Source organism: Pseudopodoces humilis, chromosome 10 (assembly GCF_049639895.1).
Source record: "Pseudopodoces humilis isolate 2021_Gansu_Grassland_sample_001 chromosome 10, ASM4963989v1, whole genome shotgun sequence".
NCBI lineage: Eukaryota > Metazoa > Chordata > Aves > Passeriformes > Paridae > Pseudopodoces > Pseudopodoces humilis.
This window is the reverse complement of record NC_142209.1, coordinates 30,813,841-30,824,440: the sequence shown is the minus strand read 5'-3', so window position 1 is coordinate 30,824,440 and position 10,600 is coordinate 30,813,841. Positions and strand designations below refer to the sequence as shown.

The window sequence follows — 10,600 nt, the reverse complement described above, 5'->3', positions numbered from 1 at the left end:
GGGAGTAGTGGAAAATTTGATGCAAACAGACAAATTTCAGTATCAAAGGCCTGCAGTCCCCTTGCAGGAGGGGCTGCCCTGATAAAACAGCACCTAACAGAGGGTCCGGGTGTGAGCTTTGGGCAGAGCCTGTGGCTCCATTCCCGCTGCAGCCTCGCCACAGGCATTGCAGCTCTTTGGGACCTAAAGGAGCGAATTAAATGAGATTTCAGTGCCTGTAGAGCCGCCAGCCGCCGGCACACGCTCCTCTCCCGGAGGAGCGTATTTGCCGGGACGCGCATCCCGTCCTGGCCGGGCTCTGCTGCCACCTGCTGCCACCAGAGCCCGGCTCCCGGCTGGACAACACAAACCAGCGAAATGTGGGGAATTCGGGGATGCGGAGAAGCCACAATTGCCTGCAAGGTGCTGCTCGGGGTCCGGGCTGGCCCTGGAGTTTGGTGAGTCCGTGTCGCCGAGCAGGGACACAGCGAGAACAGGCAGCAATGGGCAAAGCCACCTGAGAGTGTCAGCGCTGGCTGGGGACAGGGAGCTGCCGGGTTTCCCTCCTCGTCCTCTTTAATCCCACTTCCAGCAGCCCCCAAACAATTCGTATGTTGTGGGACACTGAGTGTCCCCTCTCCCACCCCAAATCCTGCGACCCAGAGCTGTTTTCTGGGATTTTGTTAGGATGCCGGTGAAGGATTGGGTGCATTGCTGGGGACGGAATGGCAGGAGAGGAGCTCCAGCTCTGCTTATAATGACAGTCACCTGCTCTCGACGGGACACTTTTTGGGGTAAAATAAGCAATGAACAGCAACAGATTTATTTTTGGAAGGTTTTGATCTGTGGTGGGCACATGGAAGTGTCACGGGTCTGCTTCCCACTTAGCACCTGACACCATGCTGTGCGAGAGCTCTCGGAGTTCTTCCCTTGTCAGAGCCTATTATAGGAAATCAATCCCAGCTCCAGGCTTTAGATCTGGAGGTTTAAATAAAACACCTCTTAGAAAGAACCATTGGAAAGCTTGGGAAATATCTGAAAATGGGATAATGGAGCAAAAGTGGCTAGCGCAGAATTAGCTACTCATTCCTAACCAGTGTTTCATTGTGGCTAATAAATACCTCATAAACACCAGAAATGATGGTTTAGAAATACCCCATAAACACCAGAAATGAGGGTTTGTAAATCTGCTCTGAAAATCCCCAGTAATGATGGGATTTGGGCAAAGTGAGTGGCTTGCAGGTTGTGAGCCTTGCCACAGGCAAGTCAGCCAGCCTGGAGAGACGGGAACCCTAAAAGCAAATGTAAGATAAACAGGAATTTTTTCCAGCAGAACGAAGGTGAGGGGTGATCCCTGACCCCATGTTGATCCCACTAATGTTGATTAGTGGATTTTCACAATTCTGCTTTATTCTCCTATTTTCATTTATTAATTCAGACAGGAGCTTTCAAAGCATCTCAGGACAAATGGGCACCCTACTGGCTTTGGAGTTGCCATTTCTTTTTTAAGGTCTTGGGTTTAGTTCCCCCTGCATGGGGATGGATTTGGTCCAAGTTCTACCTCAGGTATTTCAGCCTCATGTCAAGATTGAAACTCCTCTGGGCTTTTTGTATTAGACAAAAAAACCTCCACAGCATTATAAAATAGATCTAAAGGGATACTTTTTGTTGATCTGGGATAGGAGCATTAGAAGACTGATAGAAGTGGATTTAAAACAGATACCACAGTGTTAGGAACGCAACAAGGATCAGAGAAATAAGAAAGGATAACCCGGAAAACCACAAATGGTTTGGGAAGAATGAGCTTGGGGAAGGACTGGGAAGTGTTCCTCCACAAGTGTTGATTCCAGCACAGTTACTGAGTTGTTTTTTATTAATTTCTTCCTCATCTTGGGAGTTCTGCCAGATGTCCTTGTGGTCCATAAATCCTGCATTCCCTGTACCCACTATCAGTGGTTTATCCTTCTTCCCAAGCTTTGTTAAACTCCCCCAGGTCTGAGAGCAGAGACACATGTCCAGCCCTAACTTGAGCAATTCTACCAACAATTCATTTAAGGTTTTTTTAATACACAGGCATCAGTTAGAGCTTGTTGATTGCTGCTTCACGGATTCAATCTCACTTCTTGTTGATTAGGCTTGAAGATCAACCATCAAAGAACATCCTTTCTTAAAGAAATTTTACACATTCCCCATTTTTCAACATGACCAGCCCGTAGATGACCCACAAACAGAAACACCTCATAAAATACTTTAATTTCGGACCGAACCCCTCAGAAGCCGACGGCCATTTTGGGGCGTGAGGGCGGGCGGTGCCTGGGCGGGAAGGGGCGGGAAGGGGCCGTGAGGGCAGAGCCGAGCCCGGGACGGGAACCCACGGGCGGGAAGGGGCCGTGAGGGCAGAGCCGAGCCCGGGACGGGAACCCACGGGCGGGAAGGGGCCGTGAGGGCACAGCTGAGCCCACGGCGGGAACCCACGGGCGGGAAGGGGCCGTGAGGGCACAGCTGAGCCCACGGCGGGAACCCACGGGCGGGAAGGGGCCGTGAGGGCACAGCTGAGCCCACGGCGGCGGCCGGGACGGAGCGGGGCGAGAAGGAACCCGGGATGGCTCTCTTCCTCGGCCGTGCCGGAGTTGGAACAGCGGGGACACACGGCCGCCTGCTCCTGTCAGGCAGCGCGTGGTGCGAGCTTCGGTGTACCCGCATGAGGGCGTTTTTGCAGAGACTGCTCTGGGGGAAATTCCTAATAAACGAGGAGAAATACTTGTGATTGTGACACACAGCTACTCTATTTCATGCGGCGGTGTGAGGGAGACAAACCAAACAGTGGAATCACAGAATATCCCGAGTTGGAAGGGATTACACGGACAAAGTCCTGAGTGGACCTTGCTGGCCGCGGCCCCAGGGCTCGGTGGCTTACCCGGGGAGGGCTTAGAAGCTGCTCAGGGCATCCCTGCCTCTCTTAATGTCAGTGGGGGCGAAAACCTGACCCGAATTTAAAGTTTTTAAATTAAATCAGCCCTAAATTTAAGCCGGGAGATGTGCAGGGCGAATGAAAGACGGCAGAGCCCGGCAGTTCCTGCGGGTCTGCGGTGTGGGGAGCTGAGGGAGGGCGAGACTCGCCTTTGTGCGTGGGGCGAGGGATGGAGCAGCACAGCTCGGCTGCGGCGGCTTTAATTCAGGCGGTTGTGTTGATTATTTATTTCTTTTCACGGGGAGGTTGAGTGGAAGGCTGGATTTACGGAGGCACGGAGCCCCCCCTCCCGCGGCGGCGGCGGCGCTCCGGGCGAGGGTGGTGCCGTTTTCCCGGGGGCTGGAACACGCCTTCCCGGGGGCAGGAGCGCGGCTTTCCCGGGGCTGGAGCACGGCTTCCCGGGAGCCCGAACACCCCTTCCCCGCGGCTGCCAGGCGGTTTCAGCTCCGTTTCGCTGCTCGGTGGAGCTGATGGCTGCAGGTGAATTCTTATTCTCTCCTCGTAGCGTTAAACGTGCATGGGCTGCATGGCTGAGGTAGGGAAGGAATAGTGACTTATTTCAAGGGAAAAGGATGGGAGTGATTTATTAATTGCTGCTTTCAGTAACGCACCCTTTCCCCCCTCCCTCTCCGCAGCCCACCTCTGCATAGGGCTGTGTAAACTTGGTGGAACTCGGGCTTTTTGGGTGAAAACCTCCCCTGACGTCTCGGCGCAGCGAACATGCCTGAGCAGAGCAATGATTACAGGGTGGTGGTGTTCGGAGCAGCGGGGGTCGGCAAAAGCTCCCTGGTCCTGCGCTTTGTAAGGGGCACTTTCAGGGAAACCTATATCCCCACCATCGAGGATACCTACCGGCAGGTGATCAGCTGTGACAAGAGCATCTGCACCCTGCAGATCACGGACACCACGGGCAGCCATCAGTTCCCTGCCATGCAGCGGCTCTCCATATCCAAAGGGCATGCCTTCATCTTGGTGTACTCCGTCACCAGCCGGCAATCCATGGAAGATCTTCACCCCATCTTCGATGAGATCTGTCAGATCAAAGGCGACATCCAGAAAATCCCGATAATGTTGGTGGGGAACAAAAGCGACGACGCGCAGAGGGAGCTGGATGCCAGCGAGGGGCAAGCGCTGGCCAGCAAGTGGAAGTGTGCCTTCATGGAGACATCTGCCAAAATGAACTACAACGTGCAGGAGCTCTTCCAGGAGCTCTTGAATCTGGAGCAGAGGAGAACTATCAGTCTCCAGGTGGATGGAAAGAAATCCAAACAGCAGAAAAAGAAAGATAAACTGCAAGGCAAATGCTCTGTTATGTGATTGCCTTTGGCTGGACTTGCTGCACGGCGCAGCTGGAGCATGGACTCCCACAGAAAATACATTTCTGCTGGAGATTTTGGAGGAATCCACGCCTTGCAGGCTTGTTGCTTTCCTCTAAAATCCCAGCTGGGTAATTGTATGTGTTGTTTTTAAGGAGGATGGCTTCTGCATGTTTATTTTTTTAAACCAATAAATGTTCCATGTTAGCAATTACCTGTGACTAGAAGTTTTTAATGCAAGAAGTTTTTCAGATGCAAAAAAAAGTCTGTCAGAACAAGCCTCCCTATTCTTGTGAGTACATGCCAGTTTTTAAATATCTCCAGCCTGTTAACTCAGAGGAAATAATCTATAATGTGTAGAGTTAAATTGTTTTCAGGAATCTATTGACCAGAGCAAATCTGTATCAAAGTGAGGCATTTGCTCTAAAAATGAGCATGTGTCTGGCTCTGGGTGCCTAAATTTTTGATTGACAGCCTGGCTTGCCCACCAAAGCTGCAGCTTTTGAGTGGCAGAAGTGAAGTTTTCCTGTGTGCTGTGCAGTTCCCAAGGGCAGTTCTGGGAGTGATTACAGCTGTATCTGTATAAAATCAGGGTTTCATTCCTGCTTTACTCTGGCTTCTTCTGTTCACTGAGGCAGGAGACTCCACGTGCTCTCATTCCCAGTCCAGGAGCGATCCTTGGTGTCCTTGAGCAGGAGCTGCCTCCCGATGAAGGTAACTGGCAGGTTCTAAGTGCCCACTGATGCAGAAGCTGGTTATCTTTTCCTTGCCCAGCCATTGCCCTGGTTTTGCTGTCTGAAGCTCCTTTTCTCCTGGAATTCTGTTAGATAGTTCTTTTCCCTGCTCCATCCAAGTCACCCAGGGTCTAGTTGAGACCTGGGATGAGTCAGTTCAGATGACACTGCCTGGGGAAGGAGCATCTACACCTGGAAGCAAACCCCTCTCTGATGAGAACATTCAGCAGACATTTCATGTGAATGAAGGGACTGGAGGGATTGAAAAGCTGTGTTGATGTGGCATTGGGCAGTGTGGGTCAGTGCTGGGGAACAGTTGAACTCCATGGATCTTAGAGGGCTTTCCAAAGCTAAATATTTCCATGATTCTGTCTCCTATTTTGGGTGTGTTTTAGCCCAAGTGGAAGACTGTAAGAACCCAGTGTTGCACCGTAGGTTTGGTTTTTACACAGCACCGTGGTCTTGACACATGAGACACAGGAGGAGAGGAATTGCTGCTTTTTATAGCACTTTTCTAGTGAAGTGATTTCCTTGTTGAAGGTGAACACAATATGGAGCAGGAGGTGCTGGAGGCTTTCAGGCTCTTACTGTGAAAGTGGGATAGGATGAGCTTTAAGGTCCTTCCCAACCCAAACCAGTCTGGCTTTCAGTGGAAGGTGCTGTAGAAGGGCCTTTTCTCCCAGACCTCTTTGTTCCTTTTGCAGGCTAATACACAAACATGAAATTTGTATCCATGTGAACACACGACATTTGGACAGCTCTTGGCACCTGGTGCTCCCTTGTCTCCTGTGCTATCCCTGAGCTGCTTTTCCAGTGTCCTTAGGCTGTCCCTACACACTCATGGGGTCAGATGGCTCCATGTGTGCCAGGGGTTTGTCCTGGTTTCATCTGGAGCCATCACACCATTTCATTCAGCAGGAAAACCTGTTACTTATGATTTCAGAAAGCCAGCTCCTGCAGGAGGGTTTGGAGCTGTCCAAAAGGTTAGGCTCACTCCCCAAAACCAGCACAGAGATTTTCCCTATTGGAGAAGGGACCCTCCAAGCTCCCAGTGCTGGACCTGTGATGCTGGCTGGTGTTGCCCCCTGTGTGTGACCTCTCCTGGGGCAGTCAGGGGGCTGTGGGAGCAGCCCTGATGGCTTTGCCTGGACATAACTCTTCCTTTCTCCTCTCTGACTTTGTGCATGGATTTTCCCTCTCTGTTCTCATGTCCAAGCAGTTACACAAAGCTCCTCGTGGGTTGTTTGGTTATTATTGCAAAAACTATTTCAGTTCCATCGCAGCCTTTGAAACCCCCCAAAGATGTTTTCTGTCTAAGCCTTTTTAAAATGTCAGGAGACCTAATAATGTCTCTACAACTCCCACTGCCTTCATGGAGATGCCTGTGCGAAGGATCTGCAATTACTCACACAGCCAGGATGTTCTGGAATGTGTCATTAGCACTGCTGTGTGTTCCCTGTGCGGGGTGTGGAGGTCTCCAAGGGATCTGTCAGAGCAACAATCCATTGGAACAAAACAGGCCCAGGCATTCCTGCACCCAGGAGAATCCCTGAGGGAGCTGGAAAGGGGAGAAAAGGAGGCTCAGGGGGAATTTCTGGCTCTGCACAACTCCCTGACAGGAGGGGACAGCCGGGGGGGATTTGGGATCTGCTCCCAGGAGGAGAGGGAATGGACTCAGGCTGGGGCAGGAGGGGCTCAGGTCGGACATCAGCAGGAATTTCTTCATGGAAAGAGTGGTTAGACATGGGAAGGGAGTGCCCAGGGTGGAGTCCCCATCCCTGGAGGGATTTCAAAGCTGTGTGGATGTGGCACTTGGGGACGTGGGCCAGTGGTGGCCTCGGCAGTGCTGGGGGGATGATTCAACTGGACCATCTCAGTGGACTTTTCCAACCTAAACAATTCCACAATTCAAAGCTTCCTTTGCTTGCCACGAGACCAAGACTGTGTGGCAGTGGAGATGCTGGGGTGCTCCTGAGGGTGTCCCAGTTCAGAAACCCAAACCAGAAGGGGAACAAGCGACACCTGCTGTGTCTGCCTTTCATGCTCTGTAACTAATCTATGCCTGGGGTGTGCAGCTCAATTGTACTGTATTAATAAATAAGTTCTATTATTGGCTGTTTCCATATGAACTGAACTAACCTGGCTTGGGTGTGTGCCATCTATCGTTCCTACAGGAAGGGGAATTCATTCCATTGGAGTGGATGCTGTGTTTTGTGCTGAGGGTATATATTGGAAGGATTGAATAAGTGCAGTTTAGAAAAGCAGCAGACCTGTAGTTTTTCAGTTATCTTTTGATGAAGGACATTGAGGCGAAGCCATCTGTCAGCGATGAAGCAGCAGCTGTGCTGTCTGATGGAGCTGCTCTGGCCTTACCTGCTGTTTCCAGCAGTGCTTTTCCCAGAGCTGGTGACAACGTGTTTTTTATGGAGCTGTTCACGCATCCTGTAAACCTTTCATCTTGGAGACATACCCTGACACGCTCTCCATGTCTGGAGAGCTGGATGGGAACTCATTAATAATTCTCAAGTTGGTTGTTTTATTCCCTTTTTCATTTTGTTCTACCCCAGAACTCTCTGGTTTTCTGGAATTTTCTTCACGAGGTCAGATGTGGTGAGACAAGGTGATAGAAGATGCTGACACAACTTGTTGAGTTGCTTTTGATGCCTCCACAGTGTCTTCTTGGGATCACGAGTTGAACAGCGTGGTCTCTGAAAATTCCCTTTGGGATATCCTGAAGGAATCCCGAGACCCACGGCTGCCTGGGTGGCTGCTGAAGGCTGGGACCGTGAGGGCAGTGAGTGATTTTGAACTGAATCACAGAATTGTGCAATCATTGAGGCTGGAAAAGCCCTCCAAGATGATGAAGCCCAATCTGTGCCGAACCCCCACCTTGTCACCCAGCCCAGAGCACTGAGTGTCACATCTAGCCCTTCCTTGGATGGGCACTCCACCACCTCCCCATTCCAATGTCCAGCCTGACCACCCTTTCCAGGAGGAAATTCTTTTCCTCTCTGTGAAATTTCTCAGTTAATGCTCCTTATTTCCATACAACACTCGTTGACAGGCCTGAGGCAGTTCCCTTCCTGAGTTCGATGAACAAAATCAGTGTCAAGAGAAAACACTGGGGAGGAGAATCACGAACAGCTCTTCTTGTGAGAGAAAAATGTGAGCAGTAGCTGGAGTATCCACCCACACATGTATTTTAAAAACAAGCAGACAGAATATTGCTGTATTCCAATTCCTCTTCCCAGAGCAAAGCAGGCTCATGATTAATGGAACAAACAGCTCGGAATAATAAGCAATATTGCTTTATATGCAGGGTCCATAGCCACGAGGTACCCGGCGCACTCCAGAAGAGTAAAAGCTCATCTTAATCATTGCCTGCCTCCTCTGCAGTGTCTGTGGCATAAATTAGGGACATCAAAAGCTTTGGAGAGCTAATGAAAATGCTAAAGGGGCTCCAGACCAACGGCAGCGTAGCAGCGTCCTGCTCAATGGTGTTGCTGCATGCCGGGCTAGACCTGCCTCATTGTTTTTTTCCTTTTTTCCCACTTTGGGGAAAAACTTTGACATAAAATCCTATTAGATGGGAGTACACTTAATAATGCAAAAAGGATGGAGGAGCAGAGGAAGGAGGGGAACCCAGCAGTGCCATGGCTCGGTTGGGTTTGTTCACAGTCCCGTGGTGGTGGAGCCAAACCTCGCTGGCAGAGCTGGGCACCAGAACAGGGTCTGGCTTGGGCTGCTGCCTCCATCCCATTTGCTGCTCTTTGTCCTCTTCACACTTGCAGCAAGTCTGAAAATTAGAGGGAAAGGAATGATTGTGTTTTCCTGGATTAGCACAGAACCAGAGTCTTCCAAGCCAGCCATGCCAACTGCTCCCACCATTGCCCTCAGCTCTTATCCGGGTGGGAAGGGGCATGTGGGGTCCCACCAGAGCCCATCTCTTCCTGGCAGCCCGTGTTGAGAACTTTCTCCAAGCCTTGAGCAGAGGGCAAATGCAGCTGATCTGCTGAGAGGGGCTTTTCCCAAGGGGGATTGGATTTAAACTGAAGAAGAGCAGGTTTAAATTGGATATTGGGAAGGAAATTCTTCCCTCTGAGGGTGGTGAGGCCCTGGCACAGGGTGCTCAGAGAAGCTGTGGCTGCCCCTGGATCCCTGGAAGTGTCCAAGGCCAGGATGGATGGAGCTGGGAGCAGTCAGGGATAGTGGGAGATGTCTCCTCCAGCTAAAGGGATGTGGTTTTCCTGCTCCTGGATATAGGTGCCCTGGCAGAACACTGCTCCAAAGGGTCTGACATGGAGAGCAGTGGGGAGCTTTCCTTCCAGAGCTCAGTGATGCATTTGTGCCTTTCAGACTAAAAATATCTAAGGATGGAGATACGAAAACTCTTCTCTCCTACGTTATGGTTTTCCTTTGTTCCTACATGTTTTCCTCCAACCCCTGCATCCCATTATCTGCCTCAGGCTGCCCGTGGGTGAAGGATGAGCAGCTCACACCCAGGCAGTGAAAATCCCTCCTTGGAGGGAAAAACCCACCCATCACACAGAGTCCTTGGATCAAGACCAAGGTCTCATCTGGGATGGGAGTGATGAAAAGGCTTCTTCTGCCAGTGCTGGCTGCCCACATCCTGCTGCCCACATCCTCCTGACTGCTTGGAGCATCCCTGGAGCAGGGATGGAGCAGATCCCAGCCTGCACCCACGTTCAGCCCTCTGTGGGTCCATATGGACGGGCTGGGATTGATATGGAGGTGAGGGAACAATGGAACTCACTCCTTGTGCCCCTGAGGGAGAGCACACCCCAGCTGCAGCACTCAGGTCTGTCCCTGGGCACTCCTGCTGCGTCATTTCAACAACACAAAGCTCAAAAATAGGGAAGGAAATGAATAAATAAGGGAATGTTCATGCTCAGAGTGTTTTAGCCATTCCTGGTGTCAGATGCTTTACCAGCTGGCCAAGCTGGAACTAGGGGAGAGTGGTTTTGTGATTATCTGGAAAGATAAACCAGAATATGGTTCAAAAATGGGAAATATTTCTATGAACTGTAGGAAATTACTCATTCCCACAGGCGTAATTCCAAGCATTGATTCATTTGGTTAATTTTTAGTGGAAAAATAAGTCTTTACACCCAAGAAAGAGGATGCTGAAGGGTGGCTGGCGTTTGTTATGTGGAACACAAGGATATTTGGTGTGTAGTCGTTTTTGTTGCGTTAATGATTGCTCAAAACAGCCTTAGCAAGGCTCTTCCCAGGGGTGTCCACTCAAAACAGGATTGTTTATCACACGTGCTCCTTTTGGAGAGCCTTTTCCAGGGGAGGCTGGCTCCAGCAGGATGGGATCCAGCCCCAGGGGTGGGGATTTAAGTGAAACAGGGATTGAAGGGATTCCTTTGTGGAAGGAATCCATGATAAATAGTAAGGGAAAATAAGCATTGGGGGGGCTCAGACCATATCCCTGGGGGTTGGTTCTTTGGGATAAGGGTGGGAAAAGCCAGGGGAGCCTGGGCTCCCGTTCCTTCTCCAATGACACTGGAAGGAAAGGATGGCAGCTGCTGATGTAGCAGGGATGGAGCTGGGGGAGCAGGAGCTGCTCCTGGCCA

The 10,600-nt window shown here is 50.8% G+C and overlaps 1 protein-coding gene across 2 annotated transcripts; it reads left to right on the top strand.

Annotated features, from left to right (window-relative positions):
* The first annotated feature begins 3,207 nt into the window (after window positions 1-3,207).
* Window positions 3,208-4,473, top strand: DIRAS3 (DIRAS family GTPase 3). 2 transcript variants are annotated; one of them, XM_088060452.1, is made up of 2 exons: window positions 3,208-3,485; window positions 3,586-4,473. In XM_088060452.1, the coding sequence occupies exon 2, from the start codon at window positions 3,671-3,673 to the stop codon at window positions 4,265-4,267; it is 597 nt and encodes a 198-aa protein (XP_087916578.1). In that variant the 5' UTR covers window positions 3,208-3,485; window positions 3,586-3,670; the 3' UTR covers window positions 4,268-4,473. The 2 variants fall into 2 exon arrangements, with proteins under 2 accessions (XP_087916578.1, XP_005521301.1); XM_005521244.2 differs by having other exon boundaries at window positions 3,210-3,430.
* The last annotated feature ends 6,127 nt before the right edge of the window (window positions 4,474-10,600 follow it).

Bases quoted from the DNA above. Each gene is read 5' to 3' on its own strand.
- DIRAS3 (XM_088060452.1), top strand. From the start codon at position 3,671: ATGCCTGAGCAGAGCAATGATTACAGGGTGGTGGTGTTCGGAGCAGCG.